Genomic DNA, 19,850 nt, shown 5'->3' with positions numbered 1-19,850 from the left:
TGTCTTGCAGACGACGATGGCATCAGGAGATGACGTAAGCCAGCCTGTGCGCCCTGCGACCACGGGACACTTTTCTTTTCGCTGCTGCCACATCCTTGCCCTGCCCAGCGCGTCTGCGGTCTCGTCAGTGTCCTGGGTTTTCCTGTCAACGGCAGATCGGATACACTGGGAGATGGCAGGGGCTTTCAGGGATGGCTCAGAAACTGAATTGTTTTTCCATTTATTTTTAAAATGCAAATTACACTAGTAAGTCAAAAAAATCACTCTGTTAAAAATACATTCAGAATTAACAAATGCAAAAAAAAGACACGTCAGGGTTGTAACTCTTGCCTTCTGAATATTAGGTTTATAACAAAAGCTCAGCCTAGAAAAATAGCATTCTTCACCAGATTTCGAGGAGGATACAGCTGTACAACTTAGATGTTTTCCCGGATAGAATCACACTACTGTGCTTAGCGCTCCTACTAAAGGCCTGTCCACTGATTACTTTTTAGTAGTCAACAACTGTTTTCTAAAATTTTGGTGGTGATGAAAGTAGTGATTTGGTGGTGGTTGGCTGCAACGTAAAGCAGGATGATGAGGGCTTATTTTCTGTATCCATATACATGTCCTGTGAGACGGAATCTCACTACAGTGTGTGTACAGTGAAACCTCATGCAAAGAGTCACGTTAATAGTCACAGTAGTTAATAGTTTCTGGCATGTATAGTATTTATATTTTAAGACTCAAAGGAAAATACATTGGTAATTATTTTTTCATACATTAAACATGCATGTCACTATAAAGCGTTGAATGAGGTTTCACTGATATTGCACTTGTGTATTTTATACATGTATGTATGGACAGACATACAAGCCACTGAGAAAATTCAAGCATGAGTGCTAGAATCTTCTTCTTTTGTGGTTTATGTTTCAGTGGTAATTTTTTGTTCCTCTATGATTGTTGAATCTATATGTGTGTGTGTGCATTATAAACATCATGCAAACACAGATATGGGACTGTGATATGAGATCTGAATGGGCTAAGGCCCGAAGGAGGTTAACCCAACAACCGAAACTTCACAGAAACCAAAGGAAAAAGTTGCTCCATGACCATTTGTAAACTATCCCAGTCTGAATTTCACCACACTTAAGTATGGTGTGAAGTTAGTCTCAACAAAAATTGATTTTAGTGGTCTCCAAGAAAAAATACGACTCATCTGAGTTACTGATAAGCCTGAGCTAATTATGTTTTTCACTAATGAAAACCAAATAATGCTTGAAATTATACAGCAAAATTTCCTAGGAGTTCAGAATATTCCATAAACACATTGACCTACTATTAAGTTTCCAAAGGCATCTTGTTGCCAACTACGTTAACAGCACAGTTTTTTTTTTTTCTGCCACAATAATACAGGAGAATTGAAATACACTCTAACACACAACAGATCCCCCAAATACCACAAAGAGATCTCAGATATTTCACCAAGGTAACTATGCTCCCCACCCACCCACCCAAAAAATAATTTCGTACACCAAAGTTAGAAAAGAAAGTTCACCTACATCGGGTCTTCAGTCTGAATTAGATATAAAAGAGTAAACATAGCTAATACATAGTCAGTTGGCCTCTGCTGATAGAAATCCACAGCTGTTCTCTGTGTTAGTAAAAGACATCTGTAGATACTTAGAAAAGCACCTAGAGTGCAATAAATACAGTTAGTGACTTCAGCCGTTTCTGCTTCCAGTAGATTAATGAGTATAGTAGATCATAAGGTTTACTTTGCCCCGCCCCAGCCCCATGGGAAGACCGTATATAAGGGTTATAAAGATGACGGCTATTACTGTTGTTATCGGTATTGTCTCTTTTGGCCACCTGGAGGCTCAGTGGTAAAGCACTTGGCTGGCCGCTGGCAGTTTCCTTACGGGGACACAGGGGAGCTGCTGAGCTGGTCAGTCTCGTTCCTTGATGCGAAACACACTTGAGCTCACTCAGAACGGACAGCAGTGTGTTAGCTAAGAAAGTGGCCGGGGGTCTGCACACAACGTAGGTGGGTTAAGGCAAGTGTGGGCGGTACAGCCTTTAGGGCCAACAACCTGCCATTGTGGATGTCGGGTACAAGGTGTTGATGTTTGTTTCTGTGATTACATTGCCTAAGTAGCTGTGGTGCTATGGAGATATTTAGAGTGCAGAAAAAGGGCTCTCAAGTAAATGGGCCCTGGATGACTTCCCAGTCCACAGAGGCTGACAGTTGGGCTGTGGAAGAGTGAGGCGGGCCAGGCGAGGACACCAGTACGTCTCCTTTGGAACTTTCAAAGGCCTGGGAGAAAGGAACCTGCTTTCAGGAGATCCAGGATGGGCGTGACCTCCATACTGGTCTGGAGATTAAGTGGAAGTGGTTTGTTGATGCTTGTGTGTGTGTGTGTGTGTGTTCATGTGTATGTGTGTGAATATGTAGAACCCGTGTGTTTGTTCTGTTCATATGTATCTATATTAAAATTCCTTTGCTTCTTGCTCTTTGTAAAACGCAGGAGGCCACTGTGGAACAAGTTCTTTGAGAGGTCCATGGGCTGACATACTGAAGTCCTCTGTTTCATTTTGACCTAAGAGAGAGAAAAGATGGTTTTGATCAAAGGGGAGAGCAATGGGTGTCTGTTGCTTTTCACCTTTTTTTTCCACCTTTCTAAGCACAAGAGCAAACAAAAAAGAAAAAAGAGAAAGAGAAAGAAACCCAAGTTGGGTTTTAAATAGATGATTTTTCCACTCTTTTTCTTTTTTCTCAGTGCAACTGCCTGGATAAAGGCCACATATGGTCATTTAAGATCTATTTCTGGGGATGAGTGAAATGAATATGTATTGTTGTACAATTAGGGTTCCAAAAAGACTGCAATGTTTTCTCGCATGCTCTAGTTCACCATAGGACGCTTTCACTAGCAGGGAGTATGAGCAGATTTATACTTGCCATGGTGCACAAATCAGTGGTCATCAAGCCATTACTTTGTTAGAAACTTAATCTGCGGACATGGGAATTTTCTGTGCTGTGACTTTGTAGCTATCCACTTTTTTCAAAGAGATTTACCAAGATGTGTGGAAAAGAAAAACAATGACAACATCGCCTGTTTATATAGATTATAGATAATTCAAAAAATCACAAACCAAGAACAGTCACCAAACTTAACTGAAAATAAAAATGACTCATCTTAGTTGGCTACAAGCACTGGGACATGGCTGTGATTGTAAGTTGGTGTCCGCAGGATTTCACAGCTCTGTCCAGGCTGCTGGCTACCGGAGCTCGCTGGGTAGAGTGGAAATCTCACAGCTAAAACTGCACATTGCCTGTAGTGTTTGCTTTCTCTGAAAAGAGCAGCTTTTATTTCCAGTTGCTATATAATATTTATGGGTTCTTGAACTGGCCCATGATGTTAAATTACTCTTACTTTACAAGACGTATTTATGGCAGGTTGACAGGAGAGGGGACATTTCAAATGACAAAGACAGAGATGCTCAGGGCACTGCCTCTCAGCAGGGAATGAGGGGTAGAGGCAACTCAGTTTTGATTTTTCCCAGGATTTGAATAGGCAGTAGCTCTCAGAGGATGGGCTTAGAGGGTCACAAAATTGAAAAGGCCCTTTGTTCAGCATTCTATGGGGCACAGTCAAAAGGGACCGAGAGGAGTGTGCAGAAGGAGGTGCCACCAGGGAGCCAAGGCAGATGAATCACTGTAAGGTGCCCCAGAAGTAAAATAAAACCAGCGAATGCAGTGCCTGGTAGAACTCACAGTTCATGGGAAAAAAACCATGAACTAAGGGCTCAGGAAAACTGGCTGATAATCTCATCCGGTCACTAACTAGTTGTTTGACTTCTGTTTTCCTTCCGCTTGACTCAATTCTTCTTTTGTAAAATAACATGTAAGTGTTCTAGGGTCTGAGGAATCCTATCGGATGTTTGGTGGAATCTTACAGGATGTTTGGGATGGTAGTAGAATATTAACTAGTACATTTTTGAATGTACTTTAACTGTTCCTGATTTCCAAGATCTGAGTTCCATTAAATATTTAGCTTATTTCATGAGCAATGAAACTTGAGAGCTGTCCTATAGTTTTACCATTTTCAGACATTACAGAGGAAAAACTTTATTACTTTTATTTGGCATTCAAAATATTCATTTAGGGGCTGGGGATTTAGCTCAGCGGCAAAAAGCGCCTGCCTGGCAAGCGCAAGGTCGTGAGTTCGGTTCCCGGTACCGGAAAAAAACAAAGAAAAAAACAAAACAAAATATTCATTTAATAATATCATGGGAAGTTTTGTGCTTAGGGAATTTAATTGTTGATGAAGATACATATTGTTGAGGAGCCCTTGTTTAAAGACCAGCGTTAGAATTATAAATACCTGATTAGAAACAATAGACTTGATTATGTATAATTAGCATCTTCATGCTATTATCATAGCTGATGACTAGATGAATGGTTACATTTACTTTATTGTTCCTTGATCATATTTATTGACCAGTACAATGAAGTGGTATATGATATTGCCAGAAGAAAGTAATTGCAAACTTGTAGATAATTTCACCTACTCTTGAGCTTACATTATTACATGTCACTTGACCTGATACACATTTTCTGATCTGTTCTGTTTATAGGAGAGATTTTTTGAATCTCTTGATTCAAAAATCAAGAGATTGAGCTTACATTATTACATGTAACTTGACCATACACATTACATGATCTGTTCTGTTTATAGGAGAGATTTTTTTGAATGATATATAATATTTGTTGATTTCTGACTTGATAAAGGCCTTTCATAAATAATGTTGGTTAACATAAGCAGTACTGCTACTACAAATAAAATCTGTGTATTAACCACTCACTATGTGACATGCCTTGTATTTTACATACTTCACATGCAATATAGATACTTTTGAAAAAATTAAATGAAGTATGTATATTATCATCTGTATTTTGCAGGTGAGACTTGGCAAGATTATAGTTATTCAAAGTTATATGGCCAAGGTCATAAAGAATTTAGTCTCAGGCAGTTTGTTTTCAACAGGTCATTTTATGAGTATTTCTGATTGCTTTGCCTTTTTAGAATAGAACACTTTACAGAGTGCTACAATAAAATATGGAGAGAAATGTTGAAAAATTTATAGGAAATTTCACTTTACTTTTCATTGCAGCTATCAAATCTTTCTGAGAGGTTAGGAAAGTTATGGTAAGTGTAGCAAATATTTACAGTTTATGGCGAAAGAAAAAGAATCATTAGAGGAAGAAGAGATTGAAGAGTGCTTCATAGGAATTATATTTTAAGGAAAAATTTGAAGAATAATGGAGCTTAAAAGGGTGAGACTTGGGAAAAAAAAGTAAGGTCAATTATCAAGAAGTCAACATGGAGAACTGGAAAAAATATATGACATATTTGGAGAAGGCAAGAATTCTAGTGCAGCTAGGAGAAAAATGACTAGGGAAAGACACTAGATTACTTATGCCCTCAACAGATTAGAAGCTTTAGGAAGACAGAGCCAGTTCTTATTCAGCTTTACAGCTTCCAAGTGACTGCTAACATAATCTAAACATGTTGGGACTCAAAGATTGTTAAAGATTGAAGAGAAGAGATAATATTTCAACAGAACATTGAGACCAGATCAAGGTACACTTTTAGGCTATAATGAGTTTTGATTTTTCTTAGCAGGTAATAAAGAGTCATAGATTGCTTTGGGGAAGGGAATTGAATAAGACCATTCAATTCCAATTCAAATGACTATACTTTAGTAATACTTTAGGAAGATTAATTTGGCAGCCACATGGAAGATGGACAGAAGTTCGGAAATAAGAAAGAGGAAAACTTCACAGATCACAGATGCTTGAATTAGGGCAGTGGTTGTGGGCACTGAAAGGAAAGGATGTGTGACATAGCGGCACTGATTTGAATATGACACATGGATCTGGCTGGTGTCTAAACTGAAAAAGTCTTTGCTATGAGTGGTCTTAGCAAATGCGTGCAGAGAACTACAAGGGACACAAAGATAAAGGCAGGCACAATGCAAATAGCATTCTCTCTTTTTTTTAAAAAAAAAGTTAAGGGGATCGCTTTACTCTCTTTGGGGGAGAAGACTCCCCAGAGCCATTTATTTATTACCCTACATGCTGGAGATATTAAAAGAAGATGGTTTCATGGTGGAGGACAGCAACAACAAACACATATCTTCAAAGAGAAGTTCACATTTTAAAATGAATTGGAATCTTACTTTCTATTTTGATCTTCGCTTGCAATTCAGCATATCACTTGATGCTGATATATAGAATGTGTTATCAGTTGTTATCCAAGGGAATTTGCCTAAACACAGATATATAAAAATCAGGCTCTGATTGTATGTCTGCTCTCTTGAGTGCTAGAGTTAAGGGATTGACAATTTCAGTGTTAATGCTCCAGTCATTTTTACTTTTACATTAGAAAAATGATAGAGAAAGAGTATTGCCCAGTTTTTGCTGTTTGAACACTGCACATAACTAAGGCGAGCTGTCATTTTTCACCTAAATGAGAACTCTTTTGAGAGTAATATGAAGAGCGGATACTAATCATACCAAGGCAACCATTGTAAATTGGGGGTACCTCGGGAGAACCAGAAAAATCTGGCTTGTATATAATAACATAAAACTATCTGTAATATTATTATCACTTTCAAAATTTCAAGAACTGGTATATAAGAGGCTTTGAGCCATGTAGGTGATATTTATATAAGACTAAAGATAATTTAGGAGATGGCATTTCTGATAAAGCAAATTAAAAAGTGAAGAAAATGTTATTAGAAATTTCCCAGTGAAAATAATAGCAAAGAAAATACTGGAAATATATAACCAAAGGAAAGCTTTTTGCCATCTATTTTGTGCCATGATACACTCCCTTGATCATCTTTTAGCTCCCCCAAAGAATCCCACCATGGTACAGTACTTACATGTACATCGGTTGTAGTTGTAAGTGTGATGTCTTCTGAGGCCCTTGATAGCCATAAGAATCAAAGCCACCTATGAAATCAACTGAAAAGGGACAATTGGCTTCATTAGTTACCTTGTTAGAAGACATTTCCACTCATGAACAAGGTCCACGCCGATTACTAATACTGATAAACCTTTTAATAGTTTACTAAATTAACTGTGACTAATTATAAAGAAAAATTTACAAAAAAAGTTTCTTTAGGGTAGTGTCCCCCCCATTGTAAGAATCAGTTGTTGGTTTAGAAGACTCTATTCACTTGGGAGAAGAAAGTATGTCCTTTTTCTCTAGTAACAAAGACCTAATTGGAGTCACAACATTTACTTGCACATTAAAGATGCAGTATGACTTTTTGGTTACTATGAAGATGTCTAATGTTTAACACATTACAGGTACTGTAGCATAAGATGATTAGTCAAGTGCACGTATCCATCAACAACTATGGCACTAGTGATAAGATTGTGTATTCTGATTGCCAAGTACAAGGAGCTTCAGTGAACCTCATGTAAATTAATTCAACATGGCCGTTCCTGCTGTCATGTGCTTTATAATCAGAAACAGACAGTCAGAGATACAGATATGGAGTGAGATCTCACTAAATATTCAGATGCAGGTGCTACTGTGGCAGATGACATTTTCTAAAATGGCGGTAATCCTATTTCCTATTCTACAAGTTCTCACAGCCTGGCAGTGGCACTCCTCCATCCAGTGCTTTGAGCCTCTGTCCTTTCCTCTTGAACATGAGCAGACCATTGTGGCACACTTGACTATGGAAAGAATGACACTGGGTGACTTCAGTGGGCTAGTTCAGGAAAGTGCCATGCACTACCCTCGTGCCCTCTCAGCATGCTGTCTTCTGGAACACAGCCACCATGCCCAGGGGAGCCCACATGGAGACACCAGTGGGGAGACATGAGTGGGTGTTCCAGGAGACAAAGTAGTTGAGGTGTGAGGCCACAGACCGAATCCACATCCAGGCATGTGAGAGAAGATGCTATTAAATTACTCTAGATCCAACTCAGTCTTGGATCCACCCACTTCACATCCATGGTATCAGGAAACAAAGACAAGCCATCTTCATGGTGCTCCCAGCAGCCATGTGCATTACATAAGATTGCTTTATACCACTAAGTTTGGGCAGAAATAGTAACTGAGATCGTAAATACTAATAATGCCCTGAAAAAGTATTTTCTTCTTTCCATGTCTGGATACAGAAGTTTGTACGGTGAGGACAAAATGCAAAACAACAAAAAGACCAAGAGAACAGATTACAGATAAGAAAAAGACAGCAAAGAGAGACCAAAGGAGGACACATGAGGATGTCTTTACTTCTGTTAGCTCCCTGTTCTATTGGTTTACTTTGCCCATGCTTGCTCTGTTGTTCATGTCCTGGGCTACTTCAGATAGCAGTAGTGGGGAGACATGAGTGCACCTCCTCCATTAAAAAAAAAAAAAAAAAAAAAACCTTACTTTTAAGAGCAATTTTAGATTTATGGCAAAATTTAGCAAAGGTTTTAAAAAAATCTAATATACCTTCTGTCCTACACATGCATAGCAACATTCACTATCAGCATCCTCATCGGAATGGTAGCTGGTTACCTCTGCTGACCCTGCTAACCCATCATTATCATCCAAAGCCCACAGCTTACATTAAGATTCAGTCTTGGTGCTGTGGGTTCTATTGGTTTTGACAAATTTATGACACACATCCACCACCACAGTATCAAAATCAATGCACTGTCTTAAAATTTCCATGTTCCGTGTAAGCCTCCCTCTCCTCTTATCTGGTAAACACTGATCTTCATTGTCTCCAGAATTTTAACATCTACTAAAACACTGTATAGTTGAAATCCTATGGTAGGTAGCCTCCTCTGAGGAATGGCTTCCTTCACTTAGTAATATCCATTTAATTCTTCTCCCTGTCTTTTAATGGCATGATAGTCAGTTTATTTTTATCATGGGAATTTTTTTTCTGGCAGAATCTCTTCTTATGAAAAGTAGAATGGGTAATGAAAAAAATCAGAGGCTGTGATGTTAGAAGGACCAGAAAACCACATCAAGTGTTTTATAGAGGAGGAATAAAAATAGAGAAAACTTATTACTTTTCTGAATTGCGCATGTTTATTTCCCACTGATATGGGCAATACCAGAGCTGTATAATTAAATGACAACCATAGTCAGGGCTTATACTTTGAGAAATTGTTGTTCAAAACTAGGGATTCGAGTGTACATTCTCTTTTGTAATGGATGGGCCTTTGCTAATGATGAGAATTAAGAGCTAGTTTTCCAAGACGCCTTCATGCAATGGAGCTTCATTGCTCTAAGGTTCTCATTCATTAGCTTGGTTTCTTCCATGGTGCTGGAAAATGCATGGGACAGCATAAATCAAGACCAGGGCAGAAATAAGCAATGATATTCCTTTCACTGATGTGGAGATGCAGGTTTGTTAGTGTTATTGTTTCCTATAATTTATATGAAATGAATGCCTGAGTTCACAGTCTAAAAAGTCATTCAGAGTCAATTTACATGAGCAGTTATTCTCAGTAATTGCTTGTGCATCTCTCTAAATGACCCAAGAGAGAGGACCAGGGGTCACTGGATCCAGTTGACCACCATAGCCAAGAGTAAGGTTGTTAGCAGAGGTGCACTTGATTCTCTCACCTTTTATAGGGGGCCTTTCAGCACATACAGAAACCATTGGAACCATACACAGAGCATGGAAGCAGATACAACTGGTTCTTGCTCTCACAAAGTCGATTCACTGAGATGAGCTTACATTGTAAAGAGATCTTTAATACTACTTTGATCTCTCTTTAACTTCTTTTATGATTATACTTATTCTGGCTAGGTAGAGGCTGCTGCACTCTGCAAAACTGTGCTAAGGAATGAGGGTCATGAGACACCTGGTAGACCCTGTTCCAAGGAAATGTGATGCAGCCAGATGTTTGCTTTATAGCTTGTCTCCGCATTGTGAGAAACAGAGGACCTTTTACCAGTGGTGAACCTTCTTAATTCCTGAAAATAAAAACAAACAAATCCCTGACAATTACAAAATGGCCAGTAGTTTCTCAGCCCCCTTCAGGGGATGTCATTTATCTTTACAATATGACTGTCACATGGGTAGGAATCATTATCTTCCTTTTAGAAATAAATCCACGTTTATGGCTTGAGGCAGCAGACAGCTGAGGATGGGACTCGAAGTCAACTGTTTTATTTCCTTTCCTCGTGTGTTGGAAAGGTGGTATCTCCTATTCACTTATTCTATTCCAGAAAATTCCTAGAAGGACTGAAAAGATGACTGAAGATATTGAATCATATTTTGCATTAAATGTAGAATTTTTAGGGCTTGGATTTTTTATATTACTCATTAAACACAGAGTTTTGAGTGCTCTACTGATTGTAGATGTTTCCTTTTTATATTTATTCTTCAGCATCTTCATTCTGCTCTTCTTCAAAATTTGCTTTTCCATCATCTTACCATCTCCAATGTAATATCCTAAGCATTTTCTGGCAAAAACAGTAATTTACCTAGAAGCCACCTGGTTGTATCTTGCAGTGATAGTTACTGACCAGGCCCTGGGGTTCCCTGATGTGCATAAAGATCCCTCAGAGTTTAGTTCATTTACTTTCCTCCATCCACTTGTGCAGGACACAGGTAAACAGTAAATCTTTGCTTCTGAAAATTATTTCTATCAGCAACACTGCCTTGCACAAATCTGACTGTAATGAGGTTTCTCGAAGTGAAGAGGGATGATTTCTTTACAGCAACTTGGAATATTGTCTTGGAATATTGAATCTTTCAATGCTTCACAGAAAATGTGAAAAACAAAGAAATTACTGAAGGCTTCAGTTAGAATTAGGAGAGCAAAGCTCCTAGTGAATGCAAGGTAAATGAACAAGGACGTGGAAGACAGGACACAGGGAGTGCTTGATTAGGGCAAGGGCAGGGGTAGCACAACACCACGCTGCTTCTTGGCTGAGGGCGAGGGCAGCGTTGCTGTTTGTCTTGGTTACTTTTCTCTCGTTACTGGGACAAAATATCTGAAGCCCAAAATGAAGGAAGGAAAGGTTTATTTCGCTTACAGTTCGTGGAAGTTTTAATCCGTACTTGGCGATTATAAGGCAGAGTGACACGTGGCAGAGGGCTGCATCTCAGGGCGGCAGCCACAGCTCAGCAACCATCACCCCCAGGGCGGAATGGGGGAAGAATAGCCTCAAGCACTCCTTCCTCTACCTTACATATGCAAACTATTCACCCCAGGGTGGGTGTAGCTGTCACACCCACAATTATTCAACTCTAAAAGCCTCCCCATGGGCCGCAGGAGGCTTTGGGGGACACACAGACAAAAACCATAACACTGTTTTCAACAGAATGGGAACCATGTCAGGAGGACACTGTTTGTTGGCTTCCTCTTGGAAGTGCAGTGCTTAAGTTATGAGTGGCACATCTGGTGGGAAGTGCAGGAAAAGGGACAAATAATTGTAATTGGCACAAAACAAATAGGGGACCTGCTTGGGTTTGGAGATGGAACTCTGCTTCCTCATCCAGCTTTACTTTGCTTCCTCGCAACTTATTGCCTCCAAGACAGTACAAATGTACTTGGCGGTTACGGCCACCACTGCAACGTGAACTGCGAGCCTGTTTTGTACCGTTTCCTCCATAGCTCCAGAAGCCAGGACCATACCTGGCTCACAGAGGACATTCAGCCCTCCCTTGCTTTGGTGGATACTTCAGGCTGCAAAGGAAACAGGCCTTTGATCGAAGCATGAAAGATGCTGGCAAAGTTTCCAAGTGGAATTCCACTGAGTCTTTATATCTTTTCTTCTGTCAGACTTGGTAATCACAAAGAGCAAACCTCTTATAGAAGATCTAGACGGCTATTTGTTGCCTGGGTCTGGTGAGATAAATAAAAGAAATTTTGGAAATCAATGGGAGAAACCACCCCTGCATCCTCTTTGGCCAAGAAGAGTGGAAGAGAAGTGATCAGGACAAGCTTTAGCATGCACAGGACTAGAGCGTGAGATTGTGCATGGGGGAAATCTGTGAGTGCCACAGGTGCTGGGAATTGGAGGGTTTTATCTTTGGATCTCTGGAGACAACTTGGGGATTGTTTTCTGTCTTGCTTCTTTTTAAAATAAATTTTTATTAATATATATTTGTGATGCTTGGTAAATATGTTCATTGTGGGGAACTGGTACACATACCATAGTTTTATTGATGTATAATTGATATACAAAACCACACATATTTAATGTCTACAACTTGATGTGTTCAAACATTTGTTATGAAACCACGATCAAGATCCTACACATATCCATTACGCCCAGAACACAATTCAGTGGTGAGAGTTTGCAATACTTCTTTGGAAGTACTGCAGTGTTTTCTGTCAGCCTTAGTCTTCCTATCAGCAATATGAGTATATTTCTATCTACTGACCTATGAATCACAGGGAGTTCTAAGTATTTTAAATTAGTAAAGTGCCATATCAATTTAATAGCTATGATTTACTAACATTAATAATACCTGAATCTAGAAATTATCCAGTAAAAGAAAAATGCTTCCCGAACATATATTCTTTGCTAAAATGCATGCCTGTCGTGAGCCTTCCTTTTATTTAAGCCTTTACATCATGAACACTGAGTTCAGCAAACCCAAAACTGCATTTTTAAACCATGTTGGCCATGAGGTAATGTAATATAAAATAATCCTTTGGTTATTAATGACAAAGCCACCAGTCAACACAGTCTCTTTCAGAGCCCACGCTGGAAAAAATTTTAAAAGGCAGCTTGCAGAAAGCTAAGCCAAAATATTTGGAAGAACTCACTGTAAGGCGTGAAGGAAGTTGTGGGGGCCTAGAAACTCGAGTGTGTGTCCATTATCCCCGCAGGTGTGAATTTCAAGGGTTCTTACCTGCAGTTGCACAAAAGGAATTTAGAACATAACTAACCGCAGGCCGAATGGAAAAGGACTGCTTCCTCCCATCCAGATGGACTTGGTGGCAGCAATTCAAGCTGACGGTGTGAGCTCAGGTTTGCAGTCTGGGATAAAATCATTCAGTGGACTCTGAGCTTTTTCTTTTTCTTTCTTGTTTAGATTAGGAAAACACAGCCCTTCACTGCTGCACTTCATCTTGTTGTTGCCTGAAAGGTCACTGAAGTGGTACACTACCACGGGCTTCCAGCGGGCAAAGCAGGCACGGAATGTGATGAGACTTGTTAGCTAAATCACTGCAGATGTTTCCCTCCCTAACCTTATCCATCTATTTCTTTGGGGTCTTGGGATCCTATTTTCCATGTCTCCTTCTTCATTGTGTCAGAAGCAGATCTTTAATTTTGCTTGGTAACACACTCACACATAGTAGCAAATGAAGGTGAAAAGCATTAACTACAATGGAATTTTTATAATACACGAATCATTTATTCGGTTAGATGTTTGAATAATCACTTTAAGTTTTTGATTCTAAAGACCTAATAACAATGAAATATAATTTCTACCTGATAAACTCTTTTGTTGCTTTTGTCTAGTTCTTCTAATTCTTAAGAAGGGCAGCCCTTAGGTGAGATTTTAAGAAATACATGACAGTTTTCTGCTGAGATCAGGATCTTAGTATTAGATAGTCTTCTAATAATATAATGCAACCACTTGACACATCCCAGTGAAGCTGACTGGGAGCTCTGATGGTGCCTTTACTTTTTGCCAGCATTGTATTTCTAAGTAGGTCATGATTTCTCTGAGTTTTAATTTCTTCCTGTGTAGAGTAAGAACCATAAAATGATCTCAACATCACAGGGTGGAGAGAACCAGTTGTGTTATCCACCTAACATTTAGAAGCATCTAGGGAGAGATCTGAGGTCCCATGTTCATTGGAAAAGGAACATACAAGACCAGTGATTGGAATTATACTTTTAAATGTGTCTTTAGGCTCTTTTCTCATAGGATTTAAATTTTTCAGGCCAGAAGAATAGATGAAGATAAGGCTCAGTGAAGAGAACTTTGCTAGGATTTATTAGAATTTCGTACAAAATGAAGCATCAGAGGAAGCTGATGAGAACAGCGGTAGGCATGTGGAGGCCTCTCAATGCCTACTTGGTTGGTTGAGTGCACACAATACGTGAAGTATAAGAGTAACCTGTGTGACGTGTAGAATAAGGGATGATACTATATATTATATATATATCAGAATTGAGCTTCCATATTTCAAATAGTTTTGAAAACCACCTTGCAGATGATCAGAGAGGACCAAGGGAAGCTGTGTCCCATGTGGTTTGTGGGCTGTGAAGCTCTGGTAGATTAAGTAGGAAAAATGAACTGTTCAGTGAAGTGGTTAAACATAAACACTGAGATCCCAGTGCCCATAACAGGCAGGAAGCCAAAGCTTTGGGTGCGTTACTGTGCAGGAGAAGCTTCCCCGCTCCTGTCAGGTGTGGGCAGCACTTTGGCCAGACAGAGGACTTGGTAGCACAGAGGATGCTGGGGTCCTGGGGAAGGCGAGCCAAGGAGCTCTTGGCTGACGGCACTGTGGTCTCAGGTTTGAGGCCATGGTTACTGGGGAGGTCTGGAAGTGGCTTGTCAGGAGCAACACATTCTCACTGTTGAGCAAGAGCCAGGCTCCAGCCGGCTGTGCTAAGCACACAGTAGCAGCTGGGTTTAGCGATTCCCTCTGGCAATGTGCAGTCCCCAGGCTTAGAAGGATGGAGACTGCATCCAGGCCTCTTCAGGTAATAATGTTGAAAATCCAAGCAGGAAGGAAGTCCAAAAACGGTCACTGTCTTGGTCACTTTCCTCCTCCTGGGGCAAAATACCAGACACTTGCAACTGAAAGGAGGAGAGGTTTATTTTGGCTCTTTTTAAGACTGTGAATGGCAGGTTCCAAGTGGGGAGAGGTAGGGTGGAGGGGTCTAGAGGAGTGGAGCTGCTCACATCATGGTGGCCAGGAAGCAAGATGAAAAGAGGAGCCAAGGAGGGAGATATCTACTTCCGGGTCAACCCTCAGCGACTCACCTCTTCCGCCTTGCCTCCATCTCCTGTCACATTTCTCTATAGCGCCCCCACAATTCAATCACCTTTGAAAAGTCCCGCCCATAAGAGCATGCTTGGGGAGACATCCAGCTATAAACTGTAGCAGTCACCACGTTGTGCTTCAGAACACTGGTACCTTTCCTAGTCCTGGGGCAGGTGGTGAGTAGAAAGATATGGGTCACAAAGGAAACCTGGGGTGCAGGGCACGACAGCACCCTAATAAGGATAAAGAAAACTGTCCAGGAAGGAAGCAAGAAAACAAAGAGGCAGATGAAACAGAAGTGGAGAATGTCAGAATCTGTGGTCTTGGGCAAGCCTCCTCCCCCCATGATGAAGGTGGCCCAAGTGTGGCCTTCCTGACAAAATGAATGAAGCAGTGGATGAAAGGAGTGGTGAAAAGGGGCACAAGAGCTGAGCAGGGAGGACACTGTAAAGCTAGAGCTGGAAAATAATGTATCCAGACATCTTTGCTGCTCTCCGTAATGTGGAGCGGCACACAGAACATGATGAGATAACCAAGCCAGCACCACCTTTAGCATGCCCCGGCTCACGTTATGCCGTGCCATCTGGGTGGGTTGGATTCACCAGTCTTTGTTTCGTTCTCCATGTTAGAATTGCTTCCAATTATCTGTGACATGCCTTTCAGACAAAATTGGAGGGAGTGCTTATTACAAGGTATAGGTGAACTAGTTAGACATGATTTGGCATGTCTTCTCAGCTGACATCCAGGATATATTTACAACACACAGCCCATTGGAATGCAGAGGTTTTAATTAGGATTCTGGGTGCATTAATGTATGCATATTTAGGGAAATAAAAAATAAACATGTGTGTTATAATCACTCATTAGCAAAATATCCCTCGCCTTGTAATTTTTGCTAACGTTATCTGTGTATCATTTTGCAGCCTATAGAAAGGAAAGTCACAAAACTTGGAGGCCTAAATTAATCATCTTAGAACAACAGTAGCAGCTTCAGGAAAGACAATCTCTAGTGGTTCTTCTGATATTTGTATTGGTATTTGGGCAGACTGAAACTTGATTTGATATTTTGGGCTCATAAACATGGAAAGTTATTCCTGTGGGAATCACGGTGTGCCTTTCGTCGACGGGAATGGAAAGTGACCAAGAGAAGTCCTCCTCCACTCACGCCTAGTTTTATCCAGATGCCCCTCCGATTAACCCTTTATGTCTCAGCTTACAGGTCATGTCCTCACTGGGAGCAGATCCTTGCCTCTTTAACTGTGTGAGATTCTGGTGGAGTTCACCCTCAACAGAATTCAGCTTCCTTGTCTGAATTCTTATCATCCCTTACTGTAATTCCTCTTTCTCCTGCACAATGTCTGCTGGAATGAAGGCACCAAAAGCCAAACAGAGTATCTGTTTGGTGCCCCGCTCCATCCCTGGTGACTTCCACAGAGTAGCTACTCGATGATAAATACCTGTGGAAAGCATCCATCGGGAGTGTCTGTGTGAAGAGGAAAGTATGCTCAGAATCGGAAGATTTCATTTCTGCTCTTACTTCTGCCCGTCATGATTGGCTTTGAGCAGGACAACATCAGTCTCACTTTCTTCAAGTGTAAAATTAGGAGACTAAAGGAATTGATCGCCCCTGTGTTTCTGCACAGTTCCACATTTCTGGGATTGCTGCATACACCATTGGTAGCAATAAAATCTTTAAAATGAGCAAATCCACAAAGACACAGTGAATGGGAAAAAATTTCCAGGAGATGAACTGCTGCATGTGTGGCCTTCCATACCCTGGAGTTCTGCATTCACTGATACAACCAATCATGGATTGAAAAATGTTAGGAAAAAAGGATGTGTCTTTACTGAACATACACAAACGTTTTTGCTTGTATTATTGCCTAAGTAATACGGCACAACTCTTGATAGGACGTTCACACTGTACTAGGTATTACGTGTAGCCTAGAGATGGTTGAAAAGATGCCAGTGTGTCTGGCATTTGCATCAAGGCCTCTGCATTTTAGATAAGCACTGGGGCTTCCATGGGTTTGGTGTCCACAAGGACCCTGGAGTTCAGGCCCCTTTGGAGACCAGCTGGTGATGGTGTGGTTCACTTTTGGTGTCAGGATCCTTCGTGTATAAGCTGAGCTCTTTTGTTGAAATCATTTGCAATTAATCCTATAAGCAAACAAACAAACAAATGCAAATTTTACAGTCCCCGGCCCAGCTGCCCCTCTGGCTCCAAGACCTGGCCAGGAACTATTAGACAAGAAAATGAGTTGAGATTTCTACTGTGGACCTAACCTAATTTTCTAGTGATAATGAGCTTGGATTCCCAGAAGTGCTGTGTGCCTCTTGATAGTAACATCCTCATTTCCTTTCCTGGTAGATGTTTTAAATAAGATTTTTACACCAAAGGAAATTAACCTTTAAATTAATCGTAATTATAAAATGCCATCACTGATTTTTGTCTGCAGCCTAATTACTTTCTATTATTTAAGCTAGCCGCATGTCCTGTGAGCTTTAAGTTTGTTTCTTTTTCACGCCCTGCCACACAATGCCAGCCAATCAGAGCAGAGACCTCCCCAGCTCATTTACATGTCCCTTGGGACTGGGAACCTGCCCCAAGATTGCTCCTTCAGGGCCTTCTAGATGTTTCCTTCTGCAGAGCTGGTGGCTGCTGTGCCGAAAGGTCTGTGTTTCTCAGTCCTCTGTTGGGACGGCCATGGCTGCGGCCAGCTCCCTTCCTCTTAGATGCCGCCCCCTGCAGCCTGATGAAGTGGGCAGCAGCCAACAGCACCTACCAAGGACTCAGGCTGATCGGAAGCTTCCCAGCTCATCTCTGCTCTTGAGGGATTTTAGAAAGCTCAGATTCCTCTCCCAGTCTTCGTCTTGCTGTCCTTTGCTGTTTTGGAGAAGGGTCACGGAGACCCTGGTAACCTCATTGTGTGAGCACGGATATTAACATTCTGGTGCTGCCTCTTCCTCTGCACGTTGGCTGCTTCTCCTGTGTCATTATCTTTTTGTTGTTGTTTGTTTGTTTGTTTTTTGAGACAGGGTCTTTCCATGTAGTTCAGGCTGGACTTGAGCTCATTTTGCAGCCCAGGTTGGCCTCGAACTTGTGGCGATCCTCCTGCCTCAGCGTCCCGGGTGCTGGGATTGCAGGCATGTGACCTGTCCTGTGTCATTATCTACGTGGGCACACAGGGAGAGAGAGGGTGAGCTAACGTGGCCAGGGGACCGTCACATGGCCTAGGTGTCTGCAAAGCCGGGAGAAGCCCAGGATCAAAATGGAAATTTTTCCTTTCCATTCTTGCTCCAGATGCACCCACTGGCTTTTTCCACTGAGGCTGATTAAAACGACTTGAATATTCTTCCTTTACTGGATAATTTCAGTTCTCCATGCCAGCAATATTTTCTGTGTGAGATACTTCTTTTATACACCTTAGTTAAAAATTCTCCTTTGTCTCCCTTAATCTTTTCTCCCCTACATTGTAGAAAAACGCTGATCGTTCTGAATTAACAGAAAATGAATGCATTTCTTTAGTCGTATATTTTGATGTGGGAAAATGCGATGTAGTTAAGGATGAACACACCGTGTATGTGGGTGCGGATGTGTGTGTCCGCAGAAGTGAAAAGCAGTGTAGTGTAATGGGGGAGCTACTAGGAGAAAAGGGAGGAAAGAAGTGATTGTTGAAGAATTAGATCGAATTTTAACTGGAAATCCAAATTTAGACGTAGAACATGTGTGCTTTTTCTCAAATGACCACAAGAGGGAGCAATTTACTAGTAGGCTGAAAAAGAGACTCGTTCGAGCTACTTTTGGAGCCGTGGGAACGGAGTGAATCCTTTTGGAGGCCACTGTCGCCAGTGACCGGAGCTGGACGCTGCTTAGGGGACGCCTGCCGCGGGGTCAAGCACTTACCCGGCCTTTCAGTTTTACATGTGGCCGCACATCTTTCTGCCTCTGCTGTGTGTGTAGGAAAGGGCCACACTGCATTGTTCTAGGTGGTTTTTTATTTGCTTAGGACGAAGGGAACTGCACGGAAACGTCAGATCCCCGTCAGCGTCCGGGCTCAGCGCAGGGTCTGAGGCCGGCCAGGAGTGCGGTTCTCACAGGGCGCGCTGGATTGTCTTTCCTGCAGGCCTGGGAGCAGCGGGGGACGGGGCAGCAGGCCGGCAGGACCCTGAGGTGCCCCCGCCGCTGTCCGTCCTGGGGCCAGCGCGCCCCTCCCTGGACGTCGGGGATCCGCCACGCGCTCGGGGACTTCGGGCGAGGCGTCCTCTGAGCTTCGTGGGCCTGTGAAATGCAGGCGTTGAAGCGGAGCAGTGGGCGATCACGCCCCGTCCCTTTAACCTTGAAGAACGTAAAGTTCAATGGAAGTCTTAGGGGAAAAGGGCGTCCAGTGAAACTCAGAGCTTGTGTGCTCCGGGCGGGAGTGAAGCGGAGGGAGACTGACCCCTCCGCTGTCCCTGACCCTGCGCGGTCCTGCCGAGCGCAGTGAGGGAGGGCGGCGGCGGCGTTCGCAGTCTGGGCCTTTGGGCTCCGATGCTAAGCGATCCTGCTCAGGGATGAGGCAAGGAATGGCAAGTTTTGGCTTAACAGGAAGCTGGCAGATATAGAGAAGGTTATTTCAACTTCAAATTTTTAAAGCAAGTGCCAGAAAGAAGTGAAAAGACCATAATACAATAACAATACTAGTGTCACTCTTTTGTTTGCTTGAGTATGGTGTTAAAAATCAGTGTAGCCGGGCGTGGTGGCTCATGCCTGTAATCCCAGCACTCGGGAGGCTGAGGCAGGAAGATCATTGAGAGCTCGAGACCAGTCTGGGCTACAAAGTGAGCTCAAGGTCAGCCTGAACTGCATAGCCAGACCCTGTCTCAAAAAAGACAAAAA

The 19,850-nt window shown here is 41.8% G+C and overlaps 1 protein-coding gene across 3 annotated transcripts in view; it reads right to left on the bottom strand.

The window, feature by feature from the left end:
* Window positions 1–1,507: 1,507 nt before the first annotated feature.
* The window catches only part of Nkain2 (Na+/K+ transporting ATPase interacting 2), a 937,374-nt gene continuing 919,031 nt past the window's right edge, over window positions 1,508–19,850 (bottom strand). For 2 of the 3 annotated variants that reach the window (XM_013516706.1, XM_013516707.1), the window contains exons 6-8: window positions 6,931–7,012; window positions 6,223–6,311; window positions 1,508–2,579 (exon numbers count right to left, since the gene is read on the bottom strand). In XM_013516706.1, the coding sequence (XP_013372160.1) occupies window positions 6,287–6,311; window positions 6,931–7,012 (107 nt within the window). In that variant the 3' untranslated portion in view covers window positions 1,508–2,579; window positions 6,223–6,286. The remainder of the gene's footprint in view (window positions 2,580–6,222; window positions 6,312–6,930; window positions 7,013–19,850) is intronic. The other variant, XM_005389154.1, reaches the window with a different exon arrangement.

The sequence above is a fragment of the Chinchilla lanigera genome, unplaced genomic scaffold (assembly GCF_000276665.1).
Source record: "Chinchilla lanigera isolate Chin_1 unplaced genomic scaffold, ChiLan1.0 scaffold00035, whole genome shotgun sequence".
NCBI classification, from domain to species: domain Eukaryota; kingdom Metazoa; phylum Chordata; class Mammalia; order Rodentia; family Chinchillidae; genus Chinchilla; species Chinchilla lanigera.
This window is presented reverse-complemented; position numbering and strand designations above follow the sequence as displayed.